This window comes from Bacillus rossius, chromosome 2 (assembly GCF_032445375.1).
Source record: "Bacillus rossius redtenbacheri isolate Brsri chromosome 2, Brsri_v3, whole genome shotgun sequence".
Classification (NCBI taxonomy): Eukaryota; Metazoa; Arthropoda; class Insecta; order Phasmatodea; family Bacillidae; genus Bacillus; species Bacillus rossius.
In genome coordinates this window covers 103,014,913-103,038,307 of record NC_086331.1, presented here as the reverse complement: position 1 = coordinate 103,038,307, position 23,395 = coordinate 103,014,913, and the positions used below count along the sequence as shown (strand labels likewise).

General features: G+C 34.8%; 1 protein-coding gene across 4 annotated transcripts in view; it reads left to right on the top strand.

The window, feature by feature from the left end:
• Positions 1-23,395, top strand: part of LOC134529532 (5'-nucleotidase domain-containing protein 2) — a 60,838-nt gene that overhangs the window by 12,298 nt on the left and 25,145 nt on the right. For 2 of the 4 annotated variants that reach the window (XM_063363722.1, XM_063363723.1), the window contains exons 3-5: positions 8,709-8,930; positions 10,225-10,362; positions 21,069-21,226. In XM_063363722.1, the coding sequence (XP_063219792.1) occupies positions 8,709-8,930; positions 10,225-10,362; positions 21,069-21,226 (518 nt within the window). Of the gene's footprint in view, positions 1-827; positions 1,318-8,708; positions 8,931-10,224; positions 10,363-21,068; positions 21,227-23,395 lie in introns of those variants that run through there. The other 2 variants (XM_063363724.1, XM_063363726.1) reach the window with 2 other exon arrangements.

Below are 23,395 nucleotides of genomic sequence, written 5' to 3'. Positions count from 1 at the left end.
CGTTAACCCCGCCCAGGCTCGGCCTCTTCCCAAGACCACAACAGTAGTACATGAAGTACCTACTTATGCCATCTAGCGATAGTTTTGTGAATCACTTCCCCTGGGAGTATGAACGCCCGCGGAATGCCTGCCCTCTGGCGTCTTCCGCACTAATCAGTTCACGTAGGTACTTCCCAGGCCACCAGAGCGCTGGCTCAGTTCTCTCCATAAGCCCAATGCTGCCACCAGCTGCTCCGCGCAAGTCGATCTCTACTCAGTTCAGCCACACCTCAGTAGATCGTGCTGACATCGGGCAGTACCATCAATTTCGAGATATCAAAGTCTGCCTTCCTCGACAAGCACCTCGGTAATGTTCGGAACCTTTCGGTTCGAGAGCCGAAGCCACCCCACCTTTCTTTCGTTAACGACACTTTTAATTACGAGTCTCGGCCGCCCCAAGCTCACTGCGCGCCGCCATTCAGGACTGACTGCATGACACCAGACATCATCGGGATGCCTCGCCGTGTTTTTCTATTAAGATTTGGTCAGATTAGACAAGGGATGTTTCCCACCATGGTAGTGTTTAGGGGTTAGTCAGTCCATGTAAATCTAGCTAAAGTAGTCATGTATAAGTCATCGTAGATAATTTATTTTTTTTAAATCATGGATCATCCGCATTGCGCTCGTCTGCTCAACCATCTGGCAGACCCTGAAAGACATCACCCTGTTTGGTGAGTTTTTACCACCACCACTCCCCATCTGTTATCGTAACTAGAAGGCATTTTCCGCCTATTCCACCAACTGTCTGTGAATCAGTCGTAAACATATGTGTTTGGATCTGTTCACAGACAGGGACCAAGTAACAGAGTACAAGTGCCGGACCAGGCACCGAGTACCGAACCCGGGTACTTTTCCAAGGACCAGATCAGTCTCCACGGGGCGGAGGACCCGGCCCTCTGACGTCTCGTCAACTGTCCCACTACATCCAACAATCTCCAAAACGCCAGCCTTTCAATTTTTTTTTAAACCTTTTTCAGACTAGCATCCAACCACGACGTTTCTTTGATCTGAAATCAAGAACCTCACCACGATAATTTAATATGTTTATTGTTACAAACTTTAATTAAATATTGTTAATGATCTTATGTTAATTTTCTAATAAGGGCCGGCCCATTCTTCTATTAATGTGATCTTAATTCCATGTTTTATTTGTTTTCAGTTAATTCACTTACATTATGTAGCTCTATATTATATAATTACAATTAACCAAAAGTAAAATAAAAACAGAGAAACTAACGTCTGGAACCAAAAGATCCACTCGTTCCCCTCAGTCATCAGGTGAGAGTGATGAGACGGGACAGTTTATAGCACAGTTGTGAACGAACAGGTGTTGCTGATGAAATCCAAACATTCGTAATATTTGTTTATAAAGTTTGTTAAAAATAGTAAAAATTGAGAAAGAAATTAGAGAAATGATGTAGGCTTCTTGTAGTTATTTTTGTTGGAAACTGAGCAATTTATGAATCATAAATGGCTTCTCTTTTTTTTTTTTTCTCACAAAATATTTTGCCTTCAGGTTAAGGGGATTGGTGCACCAGCATCGTATTAAAAAAAACAATATATTTGTTAATGATTCAGCTGCTAGAGAATATTTGAACCATTCTGGTGTAAAATTTAATTTTTTATTTTTTTATTTTAATTAAGTTATTGCTGATTTTCGGGAATTTTTTTAATTCAAGCTTTATTAAAAAACTATAAAGAATTCAGTGGTAAAACTTTCGCAGATAAATTTTCAGACACGGGAGATATGACTGTGACCATTATTTTATCTGTAATCATTATTAATTTAACGTATTTACAATTTGAATTTTAATAACTGAGCTGCTACGAAATTGCGTGATATTCATTTGCGAATTTAATAACATTCACGTTTTCATTTGTAATTCAAACGCCTACATATATGTCGGCTGAATGATTGACTTTATTTTAGTCTTTAGCTTATTGCAGTCGGACCTAAAGTAAAAACGTAGCTGTAGAAATTTGAGCCGCGTGCAAGCTCGGATACGAGGAATTATGGAGCGCGCTGGACAGTAGTGACACCTTGCGACAGTTTTCCAAACTTTTTGCAGCTCGTTCCCACTCTGCCACAGCTGTCTGCTGTTTACGAAGGGGAGACGGGATTTCGCGGGAAACTGATATGAAGGTCAACATACTCATTTTCAGTAGATAAGAGAACGTGTTTGGTTTAGCTCGGCGTATAATTGAATGGTTATTCTCTGTTGTTATTTAGCACAGTGATTTAGCTAGATGTTTTTTGTTGCAAGCGTAAGATTTATTCAGGAATAAAATGCAGAAGAAACCTCCACCAAGCAGAGTACACAAAAGAACAAAACTATCGAAAGCCATTAGAGCGCTTAGAAAAAAGAATAAAGAAAGATAAGAGATTATTTTATTATAGCTTTTTTTACCATATATTTATTTTTCAGAGTTGAGTATGTACAACGCGATGGACGCGATGCGACAACAAAAAGATGTGTAAAATTGTAAACATGTTTTTTTTTTCAGCAATGCGTGAACCATTCATAAACTATACTCAACATGTATCCGTATAATTACGTTTGAATTTTTTTTTTATGGCAGGCATCAATTTTAACAAGTTTATTAAGCCACAATAGACTTTTTTCAGAAAACTAAGTGTAGCAGAAAACACTCAACATAGTCTCACACAAAATCAGTTTACATGAATGCAGTTTTAAGAAGTAAGCAACGTAAATAATAGTTAAACATCATTTAATATCTGCTGGTAACGTTTCCAAAGTATTAGCTTCGCCTTCATTCACGAACAATATTCGTGAGCTTATTTATGTATTTTTGCTGGCTATTCGTCGGTGACTGTTAGGACTGCAAAATTAGTAAATATTTTTCACCCTATCCTGAGTTAAATCTAAGTGTGCGCGGTTAGATGAGGACCTAGATGTGTCTCAGGCTTACGCCTTTACACTCTACTCATGCGGGGTATTAACCATGCGCGTAAGAGCGCGTTGCCATTGACCTGTAGGATAGTCTCAACAATCCTCTACGGACTCGAAAAATGTCACCTGCTCATTGGCTACTTGACTTGTGATAACTGTTTGTTGTAATGCCTGTGATTCATCGTTGATTTGGATGAGGAGTTTTCAGTGATTCAGAGCCTCCCATTTAACTGTGGCCGAATTGAAGAAGCAGTACACATGTTACATGCTTGAATTCATAGCGAATGGAAACCACAAATATTTACTGATGTAGTGGTTGGTAAAAAAAAAAAATATTATTCGTATCGCGTCCATCGCTTCGCGCCATGTTGGCTCCTATATTATATGGATTTACAAAATATAACGATTCATTTACGACACTTAAGATAAGGTGTGTAGGATTTTAAGAATTCACTTTAATTATTATTTAAGAACATATTTCAGGATAACTTGTGAAGACGCTCGTACAGACGGCACCGGTTGTGATGACTCATTGTTACCAAAGCAGGGGCCATCTCGTGTACACGAAGTGGCATGCGAAACCTCAACATAATTCGAAAATCAATAAGTGTTACATTGAAATGTGTCCACTACAAATTTTCAGGAATTATAATTTTGAAATCGAGTAGAAATATTCCTGCAATTAGCATTAAGTATATTTTAATAGACATTGAAAGCGAATCATTAAGTAGCTTCAAAATCCAAATACCAGAATACAGATAGTCTGTAACAATACAGACCTCACCGACTAGATATGGTCCAGATTGTTAATACTAACACATTTGAAAAACTGACTAGTTACTGAATATGTTGAAATTTTGTAAACCTGTTACTTTAGATGATTGGTGATGTAATAATGTCTCTTGGAAACTACATAAGATTTTAACTGCTTTTATTTCTCCATAAATTCGCAAATCACCATGGCGGCCATTTTACGATCACGATTTAGTTCTTAAATTTTAAATTAGTTTATTTGTTGAGAGCCTGGTACAATGTGTCTGACCACTAAAGCGATCCGAGCCGCGTAGTGTATACTACTGCGAGGTTGTCGAAGTAGGCTCGGGTCGGGACAAATTTCACTGTGAAGAAACAAAGGTTTTTAATACATGAAAAATTATCCCAAAGCCGAAAATTTGTACAGTAGTAGAATGAACATTTCTTAGTAACACGTCAAAAGTTTAAGTACTGCCGCAAACCTTGTGCGTCACACCAAAAACGAGCAGTTAAGTCCAAAATGACAATTTTTTGCAACAATCCACAATAATGGATATTGCAAATGCAGTTTATGGAGTAGACCGTCAGTATGGAACCCAAAATAATCTAGAAACATTGCCCCATCTGAGGATAGTGATAAAAAGCACAAAGTTTAAACATGTTTCTATAAAATAGACCTTTTAAATCATTAAAGTTAACGAATTCACTTTCATTCAATTTTAAGGAAATATAAATACATCTTACATAAACTTAAAGAGCCCAACGTGGAAATCGCTTAGAGTAAACGTTTTTGCATATTTATTCATCTTTAAATTGGTATATTTTTTAAGTGTCTCATACAATTAGTCTGACCACTAAAGCGATCCGAGCCACGTAGTGTATACTACTGCGAGGTTGTCGAAGTAGGCTCGGGTCGGGACGAATTTCGCTGTTAAGAAACAAAAATTTTTAATACATGGAAAATTATCCCAAAGCAAAAATTTTGTACAGTAGTAGAATGAACATTTCTTAGTAACACGTCAAAAGTTTACCGATGAAACCTTGTGATCACACCAATAATGAGCAGTTGAGTCCTTAATGATAATTTATACAATGATCCACAAAAATGTTTCGTAAATTTAATAACTTTAATACTTTTTTAAGCCGGTTCTCATTATGGCACCAAAGTAATATAAATTAATGTCCTACATGGTAACTGTGATAAACACCTCAAAGTTTAAACGTCCTATTATTAAATTGGTAATTTTAATCATAAAAGGTAAGAAATATATATATTTTTTATAGAAATTTGACTACATGTTACATAAATTTGTTGAGCGTAGCGTCAAAATCACTTCATAAATATTGTCTGTGTTTTTTTTTGTAAAGTTGAAATGTGTATATTTTGAGTGTCTGGTACAATAGTCTGACCACTGATGTATTTCAAGCTGCGTAGTGTGTGTGCATCAGTGTTAAAGTCGCTCGTGCTGGGACTTTTTTGCTCCAGAAAACTAAGGTTTTTAATGTATGGTAATTCCAGACTGAATTTTACTCTGAAAGAATAAAAGTTTCCTAACTGCAAGTGATTTTTGCTGCAAACGTAGATAAAAATCTTCCAGGATGCGATTTGCTTAGGTAAAAATATTAGTATGATCGACTCTTTAATTTCTAAATTATAAATAAATAACAATAGAACTTCCCGGAAAGTTGTGATAAACTGACAATATTGCGCGAGTAGCAGACCCGTACGTGACTACAGAGAAAGGCTATTTTCCTTGACCGTTAGGATTTCTGGGACGAACACCCTCTCACAGCTGGGGTCATAAAATACGGCCAAACTCTTGCAAAAACATCCACCACCGCTCTTTGCCACTAGCAATTCAACGAAGTAAGCTAGGCGCAGCACTCCAATGAATTAACTTAGAAAAAAATTACTAAATATGTAATTCTATTAATACATTTTACAACACAACTTATGTTTTATTTATTTTCTGGAAAAAAATAATATTATCATACGAATTATGTTATAAAAGTGACAAAACTCAATAAGCACATTTACGGTGTATCGTTTTCTTCAACTGTTATGTAGTAAACTAATTTCATACAATTAAATATATATATTTTATAATATAGGCTACATAAAAATTTTGCACAGATCTGATCTAAAATAATATACTTAATGTATTAGAAATAAAAAATAATTATATTTTTTGGTATTAAAATAATTTTTAATAATAAAATTTTTGTAACAAAATACGAACACACGTATATAAAACCAGAGGTCCTCTAGAATTTTGTTTTACAAGTTCCAAGCAGAAATTGTTTATTGTTAATTTTATTGTATCAAAAATCATTCATATAAGAAAAAAGAATATTAATATCTAAATAGATGTAACATGAATACACCCTATCATATGCATTAAATATATTTTAAGTAATCCCTAAATAAGACCAAGTTTATTAAGTGTCGCAATACGCAGCGTGTTTCAAAGCCCGCCGGCCGTGAAAGATCAGTACGGCCGCAGTACACTGCAACGCTCGGGCAGCTTTAATGAGGCAACTAATTATGCTAGACTCTTTATAAATATACTATCTTAAAGCTAAAAGTATAATTAAAAACATTTATTTAGACATTTTTTCGCATTGGGCTCTTCAAATTGGTGTAAATCGTATTTTTATCTGGGTGGCAAATATAAAAAAAATATATGTCGTGAATTAATCGCTTTATATCATATCTGAAATATTAAAAAAAATTTATTTCTAACATTAATGGGTGTATTACAGTTTCTAGATTATTTTGGTAAGTTTACGGACAGTCAAAATTAAAAACTGTATAAATGGGTAGCATTTTAATGGACTGATGCAAGTTGCTGTCACCTAGGACTTAAATGCAAATTTTCGGTGATAACGCACAAGGTCTACAGCGGTAAACTTTCGGTATGTTATTAAGCATAGTCAACTCTACCACAGTACAAAAATTCAGCTTTGGACAAATTTTTCAAAGGTTGTCTTGGTTTCCTGGAGTAACACGAAAGTCTACGTGGGGAAGGGCGGCTACCTGATCCGAGAATGAAAGATAGTGTGAGATGGGAAGCGAAGATAAGAGCTGGTTGGGTGTCCGTGTTGGAGAGAGAGAGAGAGAGAGAGAGAGAGAGAAAGGTGATATTGTGGAAGACCTTCGAAAGATTCCCGCTAGATGGCAGGCCTCAGAGCTGCAATCTTAGACAACCTCCCCCCACGGAAGCTCTCTCGCCACTAACTTGCCAAATCTCACCCGCTAGCTTATATACGTGCTGGCTGGCCGTGCAGTAGTAATAAACAAGCATTTATAAAACACTTAAGCTCATTTCCAACAAATTCTGACGAATGACTGTTTTTTGTCCTGCACCAATCCCCTTAATTTGTGTTTCATTTATCAAATGAGTATTTTCAGTGTTCCTCTATTAAGAAGGTATTTTAAAAATTTATATGCATAAAGTTAAATTTGTAATGTAGCATAGGTACATGGATACTAAATTTCCAAATCACCTATCGTAGGGTCTTTAGTCAGCTCAAATAAGCCCAGTATGAAGTAAGTTAAAGGTTTTGCCTTTAATACCTCAAAAAAATTTATTATTCTGACAGGCATAACTGCAATGAGTTACACAGCTGCCAAATACAAGGCTTTGTTTTACCATGTGACACTGATCAAAAGTATGTTGTAGTTTACATGACAACACACTTATGGATGCACTTTAGAAAATGTTATTTTAAAGTGTAGAGTATAAAAATGCTTTAGATTTAATATAATATTAATTTATTAGTTTAGTGCAAAGGATAATACTCTAAATGTAGGAGTCTGGCTTGGTAAACTTGGCTCGGAAGCAAGAGACTGTTATTTTTGACCATACACAATACGAACGTACTTCGAACTTTGCTCATAGGTTTCAGTATTCAAATTTGCTTGAATTTAATTTAGTTAACATTAAATGCATAAACTGATGGTAGCCACTGTTCATGTAGAGATTTCTATTGGACATGAATATTTATGTTCTTAGAAAAATCACACACATTGTGTCTCATGAGGTTCGGAAAATTAACAACTAATTTTATATACACAAAGATTCATTTTACTTCAAACTATATTTTAGATAGTCAGAATTGTTAAGTATTTTGTTTTATTTTTTATTTAATATGTATTTCAACATTATTTTACTTAGCAAAAATGTCAACATTGCAGCGAACACAGTACTGCCTTATTTACCGAATCTCACTAGACTGCAGTGCCTGGTGTTGAAACCCAAGCCTAGCTCATACTCCCCCCCACACACGCACAAGCCAATGGCAAGTCAGAAGCAAGCCAAGCCCTGCCGACGACTCCGTACAGCCGAGCCCGGCTCTTAGCAGCCCACACACGTGCGAGTTTCCTTCTTCGGAGGCCAAGCCGAGATAGACTCATACGTGTATGACCCACTTTAAGTATTTAACTAAGTCTAAAATTAGTAACATGCAACCAACATGCAAAAATTAGTTACTATCTGCATATGATAACAGTTTGATTAGTAGCCATGGTCCTCTGTGAGTACTTTTACTTGAACTGTTAGTTAAACAAAACAATTTACGAAATCCATTTGAGAGTCGGGGAGCCTAAGTGAACATACAGAAAGCTGTAAAGCAAATATAAACAATTATTACTACGTAGCATATCTTAATGATTTTCCATATACATTTCACACAATGAATGTAACCATTTTAAATGTTGAACCAGATTTTTTTTATTTGAACCAAGGAACAGGAAAATTTTCATTTAAATACTACTGGACATTTACATTCAAGTTCTTAGCCGAAAACAAGTATAGAAAACTGGGAACAACTGAATCATCAAAAATATAGTATTGAAATTGGTGGGGGAGTTTAATCCTTAAAGCACCCATAATTGTTTCTACCTTCAGCGAATACTAAACTAAATTATTTAAAAAATTATTTTAACAATATAAAAATGGAACATTACTATTAAAACACTGTTTATTGAATTTTCTTTTGCAGTATCCTGAAGAAATATCACTATTGGAATACCAACCTGGATTTGCAGTTAGAGGACTTCACTATGATATAGAGAAGGGTTTGTTACTTAAACTCGACTCTTTTCTACAAATACAATTTGGTGCGGTGTATCGTGGTCTTACTCAAGTGTCTAAAGAGGAAGTGCTTACTTTGTACAATAACCGCTTCATTCCTATCACAGATGTAGAAACTCATCCAAAACAAGTATGTACTAAACATCTTTGAAAGTTAAGGTCTATTTTATGTACTGTTCTAATTTATTGCTTATAGTATCTAATGAATGTGTCCATAAACCATGTTTCTTAGTTTAAATAATCAGTATTTTGAATCTGAAGTGGCCTTAAGTTTCACTTTTCAATGGGGAGCTGTTTTTGTTGTTTGACTGTTGATTAGTATTATATATATTTTGATATAATACACTTGTGCATTATTTAAAATCTAATGATCTTGGTTTATGGACACAATATTCTTAGTGCTCTAACGTTTATTAAATCTATGATTGTCAGTCAACTAACCATGCTAAAATATAACTATCATAGATAATATCCAAAACTAACAGCCTCCTTTAATAAATATCATCACTAGCCATGGATAATTTTACACTTATTACCAATAGAATAGGCTAAATTTATGATGATAATTTACATGAAATGTTCACATTTTCACAATCAAAATGCAACAACCTTCCAGCCCTTTCTACACCCCCCCTGCCCCCAATTCCTTTTCTAATCCTAGACCTCATACATAGATCACAGTATCTGTCTCATTCCACCTGCCGACCGCCACTGAGTGTGATGCTATGGGACCAAGGTGTACAGATGTATTGAGTATATTTCATCTTGTTTTCTCTAGATGATTCATGCAATGTCATGTTGTTTCATGTTTCTCAAATATGTTTAATAATGCCTTCAAATCTTAAAGGAACCAAGATTATAGGGCTGGAAACTAAAGTTGGAAAAAAAAATACCATATAGCTAACTAACATTCATGAGTCCTGTTTGAATAAAATAAACTATAAATATCCCATGCTTTGTGCTACTAACTTTAAAATATAAATACTTCTCATCATGTTGTTGACATCTGTTATTTTTAGTAATGAGGCTAGCTTGACCTTTGATTTAGCATGAATGAATTACAACCTAGTGTTTTTTGTTGGTTGTGTCCCTAAATAACCTCATTATATCAATATTCTTTATGTGTGTGTTGTTTTTAACTTGAGGTTTACTTGACCTACCCTTTATAAATTAAAGAAAGGGACATTGATATGCAAGCAGTAATTAAAAAGAAAATCATGTATTATTGATTTAGTCAAGAAAACATTTTTTTTTTTTTTGCTTGTTATAAGAATAGCTTTGTAAATACATTTTATAGTTTCTTATGCAAGCCTGTATTGATACTGATATGCAAGATATTTTGACTTTATAAAATTTTAATGACAAAATGTTGAGTGCCATGTTTGTGTTGTGGTGATTTATACAATATTGCTGACATGTTTCAGTCCTACCTCAAGCAGAAAATGATGCAACTGGCTGACTTGTTTTCTGTTCCTGAAATGGGTCTTCTCTGTAATGTGGCAGAACATTTTGAGAAGAATCAAATTGAGTATCACCCAGAAATTCTTTTTCGTGATGTCAAGGTTAGTGAAATAGCTAGTGTGTGATGGATGTAGCTAGTTTCTTTTGGAGCATGTCCCACTCCTGTACGTTACACTTTTTGTTATGATGATGTCAACGAACACCCCACTCCTGTGCATTGCACTTTTCTTACTTTGGTACCGCCATTTTGATTTCATCTGATGGATGTCGCCATATTTGTTTCTGGTGTATGTTCCTAAAGTACGTCCAGGGCCGGTCCTAGGGCGGTGCATGCGGTGCGACCGCACCGGGCGCCATCAAGGTGGGGGCGCCGAAATCAACAGACACGTGAGACGAACGACAGCGACGATTGGTCGAGTCTCACGGAAAAATGGACGACTTGAGGTACCCGCCCTCTGACGTCACGGTGTCACGTCACCAAATTCGAATGAATTCAAATTAATAATGATTTCGAGTTCGACAGCTCTTTTAACGTGGCTTATCGGATCCCATTACTAGCAACTGTTTATATACATTCTGTGTCCCGTAGTTGACAGTGGCGCTTCATCCGGCCGTTACTTGAACTGCTTGGCTCCTCTCCGTTATTTTCAAGTCATCCATTACGGGGGAGTGGGGCTCGGGGTTAAATTTTGTCCGTCACTTGTTTCGCTAGGCAAGCATTGTCTATTGAATTGTCAAGTCGTTCAAACGCGCGCGAGTGTATATCTGTATTTAGATTATTATAGAAGAATACGAAATAGAAAAGAGAAGTAAGTATTCTTTATATAAGTTCCTTTCTAGTGTATTCTGTGGCACTGCGATATGACATTTTCCACTTATCCACGAACGAAACCGCACTGCGAGATTACACACGTTGTCTTAGACATTTAATGATTACACGCGTTTGTCGAATACGTTTCTCCTTGCAGCACTGCGCTTTTGTCGGGTATTATAGCGTAGGTATTGTAGCTTTTGTATGGAAGTGATGTACCTGTTACGTAGTAACTATTATTTAATCTTTGCCAATACTGTGTTTTGTATAAGGCGGTAAAGGTGTAGGTACTAGTTTGTTTTAACGGATTGTAAATATGTATATCACACCCAAAGAATTGTGACGGCCGTCATTTTTCAAATTCGCATTTTGAAAAAGTAATGCCAAATGGAGAGATTTTTAAAAGAAGATGGCTCATGTACTGTAAATCTTCAGATAAAATATATTGTTTTTGCTGTCGTTTATTTAAAATAAACCCCAACTCTAATTTGGGAAAAGGATTTGTTGACTAGAGGCGCTTATCAACGCATCTGAAAACACACAAAACATCCTCAGATCACCGACGTGCTATGAACAGTTGGATACAAGCGACGATTAGGTTGAAGAACTTCAGCAGAATAGACAAACAATTACAAAAACAGATTGAAGATGAGAAATTGAAATGGGTTGCTATCCTCAAAATAATGATGTCGATAGTGTTCTTCTTGGTAGGCAATAATTTGGCGTTTAGAAGGAGCTCTGAAACGTTATACACCCCTAATAATGGCAACTTCTTGGGTTTGGTGCAATTATTAGTAAAATTTGATAATGTGATGATGGAGCACCTCCACAGTGTTGTAAATAGACTAATGTCCATTATTTCAGCAAACGCATTCAAAATGAATTAATTGGCTTACTTGGAAGTGAAGTTCGAAATAATATTGTGAATATGGTAAAATCAGCTAAATACTTCTCCATCATTATGGACTGCTCTCCTGATGTAAGCCACATTGAACAAATGTCACTAACATTCCGGTTCGTTGCCGTCAATGAAGAAGTTGAAGTGCGAGAGTGTTTTGTTGCTTACAAGCCAGTAAGTGACTCTTTGGGAGCACTCACTGGCCTCTTTCTTGATACGATTGTACAAGAATTTGATTTAGACATGAACAATTGTAGAGGTCAAGGCTACGATAATGGAGCGAATATGATAGGAGTGAACAAAGGTGTACAAACCAGAATTTTAAACCTATATCCTCGGGCATTTTTTAATCCATGTGGCTGCCACAGCTTGAATTTGGTAATAATGCAGCTAATAGTTCCGTTAAACCTGTTTCTTTATTTGGATTTCTCCAAAGACTATTTGTTTTATTCTCTGGATCAACGAAGCGATGGGAAGTGATATCCAAGCACATAGATGGATAATCGTTAAAAAAAGTTTGCGAAACTCGCTGGGAGAGTAGAGTTTCTAGTCTTGCTGCTGTTCGCTTTAACTACACTTCAATTCGTGAAGCCCTTCAAAATCTTCATGAAGAAACTAATGACTCAGTTGCAGCATCAGAGGCATTTTCGCTAATTCAGAATATGGAGTAATTTGAGTTCAATATTACAGTGGTGGCTTGGTATGATATATTGTGTCAAGTAAACATTGTAAGTAAAGCTATGCAGTCTGAAACTATGAACTTACCAAATGCATCGCAATTACTGAAAAACTGTTCGGAATTTGTGGAACAGTACCTTAGCTTTTCCTCAACTCTAATTACAGCTAAGGAAATAGCGTCTCTAGCCGAAATAATCCAGTTTTTAAGGCAGTCCGATCGTGAAAAAAGAAACTATTATTTAAATATACGAAACCTTAGATGAAACATCAACTGATCAGGAGGAATTATATAAAATCAACATTTTTTACCCGATGATAGAGACAATTGAGAATACATTGATTACATGTTTTCAACAACTGTCAAAATTCAATGATACATGGTCTTTTTTATACAACATAAAAATAATTCCAGAAAAATCCATGTTGGAAAAAGCCTGTGCTGATTTGCAAATCACTTTAACCGATGGAGAAAAATGTGACATACCTGGTCATGAATTGGTTGAAGAACTTGTGAGCCTGAACCCATTATTAAAAGATCAATCAGGAGAGCCAATAAAAGTTCTTTGACTTATAAAAAAAATTATTGGCAAGATATTTTCACGAATATATGGACAGCGCTTCGTATCTGGCGAACTGTACCTGTAACTGTAACTGTTGCCAAAGGAGAACGAAGTTTCAGTAAATTTAAAGTTAAAAACCTACCTACGGTCTACTATGTGTCGGGAAAGACTGTCCGATCTTGGAATTTTATCTATATAAAATGCTATTGTCCAAAAGTTAAATTATTCAGATTTGATGAAAAAAAATTTGCTAGCGCTAAAGCTAGAAAAGTGACTATCTAGGTTTTTTTATATTTTTACTACGTACTCTTTTGATTTGATTAATGTTTGCAGGGAACACAATAAATAAAAGTTGACAATCATTATATTTATTGTAATTATTTTTTATTTGTCCACCACATCACATATAGGTACTCGCACAAACTGGTCAAACGAACTTTACTACGATTTGACATGTTTGTCAGCAGTAATTCGGCTTAATAATCGGAGGCGGCTGCTTTTTCTGGTGGAAAATAAAGAAACTGATTTAACAATAACTTTTTTTTTTTATTTAGAGGGGCGCCACTTTTAGATCTTGCACCACCTAAAAATGTTGATAGGACCGGCATTGAGTACGTCAGTGTATGTATGCATGTAAGTCCGAGTTTCTATACTCTACCAGTGTTGTTATGAACCTTATAGACCAAAAAAATCCACAAATTTTTGTAAACATACATTAAAAAATCCACACATTTATCAAAGTTCACAACCATTTTGTTTATGTTGATGACTGTGACCGACATTTTTTTCTAGGAGACATACCATTTCTTTCTTAAAGACATGATATTTAATATTTATATGTAGAGAATGCAATCTCGATCTCGCTAGATCCCGATCATCCGAGATCTTGCCTCATTTTTCGAGATCAATCTCGAAGCATAAAATGACGAGATCTCTGCCGAGATTGACGAGATCGAGCGGCAGTAGTCAGCGACGCATGACGCGTGTTCTCTGCGCACGAGCGAGTCGCTGACTGGCGAAGGAAAGTGTCAGACTGCATACGCAAACTATCCCAACTATTCCCGACTATTCTTGATGTTGGGCGAGCGAAATAGAAAAGAATAAGTGATATAGTTCTGACTAGAGTAAGTGAGCGGAAGATATTTGAGTGCGTGCAGGCACTTGTTTGTTTACAATTGTTTTGGTTGTGCAGTTACTGTCATGGTGTGCTTAAATTACGTGTTTTTATGGGTTAATTGAATGAAAATTTGTATTATTTGGTTATGCAAGTGCTAGACTGTTAAGTTAATACTTTTAAAATGTCGAAAAACAATCAAAATGAACCTTACATGGAGTTTAATAGTTTGTTGCCGGTATGGAGATATTTTAAGAAAGCGTTGAATAATTTGACAGCCCAATGCAAAATATGTAAAGCTATTCTGAAAACTACAGCCAGTTCCACAAAAGGATTGCATGTCCATATGAAGTCAATCCACAAAATTGACACAAAAACATTGAATGCAGGAGTTCGAAGGACATCAACCACTCTGCAACATGATGCTGCGTCGTCGTTGTCTCTGCCGTCGTCGTCAGCGTCTACTACAATGTCATCAGAGCCACTATCATCTATAGACAAAGAGGCTCAAGAAAATAGTGAATGCCAAACGCCCCCTAAAAAGAAGAAAATCAGTGATTACTTTCAATCCGACTGTGACGTGACACGTGACTAAAGAAAAAATTATTTCTCGAATGGTAGCGAAAGATGGACTGCCTTTTCGAGTTTTCTGCATATCCAAGGACATAAAGAATCTTTTTGCTTCAAAAGGTAACAATTATAAATTACCTTCTTCACCAAACACTATTAAATTAATTGTGATGAATTATGGTGTAACACTCAAAATGAATGTGAAAGAATATCTTCGAAAGCTAAAGAACAAAGACTATAGATTTACACTCTCTTTTGATAAATGGACATCTGGAATGAGTAGGCGCTTTCTGAATATTAATGTTCATACAACTATCAACAACCAGCCTACTTTATGGAATCTTGGACTGGTGCGCATATTTGGAAGTATGTCCTCAGAGTCTTGTGTTCAGCTTTTAAAAGAAAAACTATCAGATTATGATTTATCCCTAGACAAAGACATGTTGGTATAACCACAGACAGAGCCAGTGTCAGGAAGAAAATAGGACGTCTGACTGAACCGCTTCAACAGCTTTGCTACGCGCACGAGATACAGTTGGGTATAACAGACATCATTTATAAAAATAAATCTAGAACCTAATCCTGAACAAAACACGAATCACAGCACAGAAGAGGAGGAAGAATTGGAAGATAACCCAGATAGTTACAATGGTTTATACTTTTCTTTACCTGTAAGACAAGCTGATCTGTCTTCAGAATACCATTCGATTGTAGCAAAACTAAGAAATGTTTTCAATCTTTTTAAGAACTCTCCCACCAAGAATGATATCCTTCAGAATTACATTCAGCAGGAGTTTGGTGGCAAGACAATTCAACTGGTTCTTGATTGTAAAACTCGTTGGTCTAGCCTTTGCAATATGATAAGCACATACAATAAAGTAAAGCAGTGTGTGGCCAAGGCTTTAATCGATCTCTCTCTCAATTCTAATTCTGATTACTCTTTCACGGATGAAGAACATGCAGTCCTTAGCGACTTAGAAAATATATTCCAGCCAATAAAACTGGCCGTTGAGGTATTGTGCCGCAGCGATACAGATTTAGTAAGTGCAGAATATATGTTGCGGTTCATGCTTCGCAAGTTAGAGGACCAGAAGACTCCACTGTCAGAAAAACTAGCAGAGTCGATGAAAAGGCGGATCTCCGAGCGTCGTATAAATGCAACTGCTGCATTGTTGTATTTAAAACATCTGGCTAGTTATCAGAATGATTTAGAACTATTGAAGGGCGACGAAACTTTTCAATTACCTAACAAGTATATTATAAGAAAGGAAATTAAGAATATAATCAGACAATTACATCGCAGCACTACACAACCAGATACTCTTTCTCAAGCCTCGACCTCAACTTCTGGTAATGAAATAAATACCAGTACTGCAGAAAACTTGGGCAAACGAGGATGACTTGCTTCTTTCAATGATTGCAGAGGATATGAATTTACGTTCTGCTGTAAGATCAAATAGAAGTGTTCAAGAGGAACTAGAAGATAAGTTGAAAACCTGTAAAAGTCCTTTCTTGCAGGTTGCTACTATTACAGACAGGCTAGAGTCCGTGATTAAAAAAGAGATGGATCTCTATGAGTGTGGAGGATCGAGGGGTATGTTTTTACAATTTGCATACAACAGCTTGCTTGTTGAATCTGAGAGGGCCTTTTCAGCCGCTGGCTACATAGCGACTGACATAAGATGCAGTTTATCCGACAGCACTCTAAGCACTATTTGTTTTTTAAGAAGCTATTTCAAAAATCACTCTTAATTTAGTTAGGAGTGATCACTCGTAATCACTCCTAGTTTAGGAGTGATTTTGGAGTGATTACGAGTGATCACTCCTAACTAAATTAAGAGTGATTTTGGAAATAGCAATTTTTGTAAATTTTTGTTTTCACTATCATTATCTTAGTTAAAATAAGTACTCTCTTTATAAGAGATTTTAAGGGTCTGAATTTTTGTGTTCATTAACATAACATAAGTAAAAAATTATAAAAATAAATACTTTTTTTTTTTCAATAATTCATGTTGTATCTTACTCGCATCATAATCACAACTACTAAGCAGTTTCAATCTGTTTCAGTTATCTAATTAAAACAATACTTTTCGAAATCCATTCGAGATCTCAAAAATGCCAAGATCTCGCTGAGATCGAATTTCTGATCCCTCGAGATCTCGACTTAGCGATCTCGTCTGGAGATTGCATTCCCTATTTATATGTGTAGACTGAGATATATGTTACATATCAAATTAATTGTCTCATCGTTGCGGATGCAATGATTAAATTTATTTTAAAGTAATAATACTTGATAACTTTTCTTTCATCAATTTTTTTTTTTTAATTTAATGTTGCCATCATAGTCATCACACCGTTCAGAACCATACATTTTCCCGTTTCCTTACTCACAAGTAATATTTACATTTCTCTCTTATAAGCAGGAATGTGTTTGCATATTCGTATTTAAAAGCTGCACGAAAGCAGATATATTTTGTTTGCGTATATATCCGTTTCTGCAAGGTTTTAAATGAAAGAAAAAACACAAGCAGCCTTAATTGTGCACAATAATTTTCTGCTACAAACAAATATGATGATTCTAATTTGTAGAGTATTAGATGTGTTCCCTCTCCATGAGAGAGATCATATCCAGCACATAACATTATACGTTTCGACTTGAATGTCTGATCCCTATACATAGTGTATATGATGCAGTTACTGTCTCTGCGAGATGCACTTCACATCACATGAAAATAGTATATTTTTAAAAGTCGTAACAGGAATTCAAAGTAAATAAAATATAAAAAAATTTTTAAACTATTTAATAAAAAAACACAAGCACACACATAGACACCATCTTCTCCCCTCACTAACACATTACTATTTAATAGGGCATTACCAAACCCCTTCACAATAGCCTGCTCTGCAGCACTTTCCATAATATCCATCAAATGCTTTGCCCACACAACTATCTGCGCACACATCTCCACATCTTCCCCGGACTCTTCGTCTTCATCCATCTCAAGTGCTTCTTCCTCGTCCCTAGCCTCCTCCCAGCTCGCATAGGACTCCTCCTCAACAATTTCCTCATAGTTGGCACGACACATAGTACTAGTTCTGTTGATAACTACAAATGATACATCCGACATCAATATCACCCTCTTAACTCCTCATCATTGTCCTAAAAGTGCAATGGTTCAAACCTCCCCACCCCATCTACCCAATCTACTCCAATCCTGTTCATGTGTCCCAAGCGCACGCACCTCTGGCGCTTGAGATTTGGTATCAGCATACCTATCCCCCTTCCCCTGACTTTTCCCAACCCTAATAGTTGTGTCATTTTGATCAGTCTCCACACATCCCCAGCTTCCTAATACCATTTTAAGTACTTTTGACAAGCATCCCAGCCTCGTAACTAGTGAAAAGTTTCAAACTGTGCAGGAATACATAAAAATAATTATTTATTTAATACTTTCCTTCATTAACATAAAAATTACCAACACACCCCGCTACATTATAATTGATATAACATCAGTAGATTTATCAAACTTTTTTTTTTTTTCAGATTTATCAAAACCTAGCCACTTCACAATCAAGCGATCATCTTTCCAACATATCACTTGCTCTACCAAATATTCATTTGGGTACTTGGTAGGCTGAATTTATTACTTGTAGAATCCTCCGTGTATCACCGAATCTCGTAAATCTTCCAAGTTATAACATCTTGGGTGATAATTACATATTTTATTAACACAGAATATTTTGGTTCACCAGTAATGTGTGTACCCTTTTTTCAATGTTCGTTTATATTTCGAAATGTGTACAAATTCTCAAATGTAGTTCTAATTTTTTGTACCCCTAGTTTATTTGCATTTGAATAAACAGTTTTCGTGAGTGAGTTATCTTTTTATATTCACAGGCGCCATATCAATTGTTCAGTGTTTTCTGTTATGGTAGTAATTTAGTAATGGCGGTAGCACATCAATCCACTTATAACTTCCTTTCGCTGTGAACCCCCTCCACATAGCTTCTTTTAAAGTTCGTTAAAAGATTCAACCACTCGTTCTGTTATCTCAGTGAACATAGAATAATTATTTATTCCGAACAATGCTACAAGGCTAAATGGCTACAATGATACATCAACCCATAAAAAAAACTCTTCTTTGAAATACGTATTTAAAGCTTACTACAAGACCAAGGGGTTTTGAAACATTAAATATTCAGTCCTGACTACAGACTTGACTACAAAAATTCTACAAAAAAATGTCACAAATTATATATGTGTGTGTGTGTATATATATATATATATACACACACACACATCTTTTTCACTCCTTAGGGGTTGAATTTCACAATGTGTTGAAATTGTGGTTGGAATTTTTTTATTGTTAATTATTAGTGCCCAATATCTTTGATTATGCTGTATTTAATTGGGTGATATAATTATTAATATTAAAACTATATTTATCCCTTTTTTCACCCCTTAGGAGTTGAATTTCGTAAAATGGTAAAATTGTGGTTGGTAGTTTTTGTATGTTTGTTATTGGTACCCAATATATTTTCTTATACTTGATTAGTGGAGATATAATAAATTATCTTAAAACAATATTTACCCCTTATTTCACTCTCTTAGAGGTGTAATTCTGTGATATATTTCCTAGTTTTTAAGTTAGCCAAAGATCTTTGTAATAAAAAATTACATCATAATCCATCAAATAGTTTTGGATTGATGGTGAAACAGACAGACAAACAAGCAGTCAATTTTGAAAAACTATATTTTAGAGTTCTCAATAATATAAATAGTAATTTCAAATAGTTTTTTTTTTATATAATTTCATTCAATGCACAGTCTTTTTACCTTGAACAGTTTAATTATTAGCATACTTAATCTAGCAAGAATAGGTCCAACATGTTTTGGCTAAGACAACTCAAAACTGTGTTTTTAGCCTCGTAGAGCAAATTTGTTTTCCTAAAAACATATGGCTGAACTTGTTCCCTCTTCAGACACCCTGTTTCTCCCACCCTCATGGTTATCTGAGGTCATCACAGGTTTCTAGTGATGATGGTGCATTTAACTGCATTTTTATCTTTATTGTTTGTAGAATAGGAAGTGTGATGGTAATAAACTTACCAATCAAAATGTTCAGTTGTAAAATGTTGTTTACTCAATTTGAAATTGTAATTATAAGAGCCTATGTTACCACCTCTGAATAAAAGTTGTTGATAACTATCTACCTGATAAATTTGAACTGGATATCTGCTGTCATGTATCATAATCTCTGAAAAGCAGTCAAATAGCTATCAGTAACTGTGTTATTTAATTTCTATTTTGTATTCTTGGTCATTTGTTTATTGAATAATTATGCTGATCTTAACAGAAATAATTTTGAAAGTACAGTTTAAAACATAATAAAATATGTTTTCATCAAAATTTTATTGAAAATAAAACCTCAGATACTCTAACAGAAATCTGTTTATGAAAATTAAAAAAAAAAATGTTTGTTCTGTAGAGTTTATTACAGTAGTAGTTTCTTAAGCGAATCTGCATTTCAGTGGTTAAGCTTGGAGTACATCCCAAATGTATTGCAATTAAAATCTTGCTCATTATATTTTAACTGTATTGGATTACTTTTTGTGCACAATTTCAAATATTTAAAATAACTGCTCGTCAATAGTAAATACATTAACTATTAAGAGCATTCAGATAGAAAATAACCAACAAAGATTTCTTAATTAAAAAAAAAAAAAACATAAAATATTCTCAGAAAGTTTATTTTGTCTAGAAATATAATCAAAATTAAATATATGAAAATTTACTAAATTAGAAAAACAATGTAGTACTGTTTAACTTCTGAAAGTTCAAATTATATTGCACAAGGTTTCTCATGCAAATATCTATACAAAGAGCTATGATCCATTACCATTGTGCTGTCTAATAGTTAATGTCTGAATAGCCGCTATAGGTGGTAACGAAGCATTGAATAGCCAATATGACAGACATGCTGTCGAATGGCAACTATTCAGAGATCCAGTAAATAAATGTTATTCAGATATCTATACTACTATGGTGGTTATGCAGGCCCAAAATTTCATATGTTTATAACCTTTCAGCATTATATTTAAGAAACCTATTTTGTTTTGTTTTTGTTGTACAAAAACATTTTTCAGTTTAGCTTTAATTTATCACATGATTACAGAATTCAGTGCAAAAAAGTCACTTAAAAATGCATGCCATTGTGGGCCAAAATGTACCAGAGTTCCTGGAAGATAATAAGGACATACGTGTGTATTTGGAAAAACTGTCAGATGCTGGAAAGAAACTATTTCTAGTGACCAATAGCCCCTTCCATTTTGTGTGAGTATAATTTATGTTGTCAGTGTACTGAGTTTTGCATGCTCATATGATTAAGTTGAGCCCTTTTGCAGTAGCTCTTTGATTTTTGGAATACAAGAATAATACAAATAATATATTATTCATTTTAGTGCTGAGTTACACTGTGCTGCAAATAAATATAAAATCTAGGCATATTTTTGAATTCTTACAGCATTTATGAATACCTCTGAATAATAGTTGCCGATTAGTAAGGTCCTGTATATTTTGCTAAAACAAAAATATGATGATAAATGCAAAATATACTTATATATAGTACATACTCATTAATTTAATCTACTTTTTATCTTCATTTTTTTAAATTTTACGTTTCGCTTTGTTAAGAATTTGATTTAATTATATAAATAATTAATTCCATAATTTTCGGAAAATATTTTTATGTATCCAAGCTGTTGGTGTGATGTGTGATGTAAAAATGCTGCATGATGTGTCTATACTAGGCCTGTGTGAATATCAGTTTTTTTAATTCACATTGAATACAAATACAAATATCAAATTATTTTCGAATACAAATATTTAATTAAAATAGTAAGAATTAGAATCCAACTTAAAAAAATATTTTCACATATAACAAATACATATTGAAAGAAAAAAGTAAATGTGTAGTGTAGTGGCTTCTGGTAAATTAAATAATACTTAGTGAAAGGTGGGTCAGGTTAAGTCAGCTACAATTACTATAGGTAAAATTATGTTTAAATATTCAAATTTTGAAAGGAAAATGTAAGTAATTATTTTTCATGGTAATCAAAATAGGACCTGCAAAAAAATTAATATTTTAATAAACAGTGCAAAGTGAATATATAAGGCAATTGCAGTATGTGTAAATTAACTTCAAGAGGGTGGGTTTAAAAATAATGTACAGTGAGCAGTTTTAATCTATAGTTAAATATGATGTAGGTGTAAACAAATTTTAAATTTTGTGTGTTAGAATTTTTCACTTTATGAAAATAAATCATTATTTATATTAAAATATTTTAACATTTATAAATTATATTTTTTGGCTTGTTTTGACTAAAGTGTAGGAACACAGTAGCTTCTTAGAATGTTCTTATCTTTTTCTGCCCAGTGTATGTGTGCTTGGTAAAATAGGCAAAGTTCCCCCCCCCCCCCCCTTTCTTAGGGCAGTATTCCAAGTCATTTGAGTAAGGTAGCGAATAAGCACTACCTTGTTGGGATACAACCGTGACCTAACTCACAGACCGTATTCCAGACGTGTCCAAACCCAATTCCTGTTAGGTAACGTAAAAACAACCGTTTTAATAAACTGCCCTGCATGAGGCTAGAAACTGATTTCAAAGGGTTCTAGTGGACTTTTGGCAATGCCAAATATGCTACAGATAGTATCACTTTCACGTGAATTAAATGGCGTAATTTTAATTTCTCAAGCACTTTTAAAGTTGTAATTTTTTTATGACCATTAAAGTGTACAAAATGTATTCCAGGATTGTTTCGCTATCATTAAGTTTCATTTGGCACACCAACAAGCTTGGTATGTCCCCTGATGATCACAAAAATGACTATATATGGGTTAATGGTGACAGGTGCAGTTCAATCATCTGGACAAATTTAACAAAAATGAGCTCTGTGTATGCGCTTAATTTAACCAACAGAACTGCAATGGATAGGACATTAAAATCCGTTCCCTAAAAGCAAGGGACTGGCCATGTCCTATCGTGCACTAAGAATATGGTTAGGGTACATGTGTAGCATATTCAACACTTAAATCCTTATTTTTGTGTCTTGGAACATCGTCCTTAGTGTGACCTTTTTTTTTTTTGGGCCACGCCTTAGCTGTCACTATGCCAGGAGTGTGTGTGTGTGTGGGCCTGTATCCAGTCTTTTTTTTCCTCTGTATTATCCAGCAGAAAAACGTTGTAGGTTGTTAGGCTTTAGAAGTCTTTGCTGTGAGTGTGCGACAAGATGATTTCCATCAGATGTATACAAGTTTTTTCTCTTCGCCGCCTCGTTCTGAACTAAAAAAATCACAGAGCTGGCATGCCGTGTTTCTACCCTCTGATCTGAAAACTGTCAACTTTAACACCTGCACAGTGTTTTGATTTTTACAGACATGTATTTATCTTTATCAGTATGCTGTTAGTTCTAATCTATTTTTAACAATCTGCCAAACTCTCT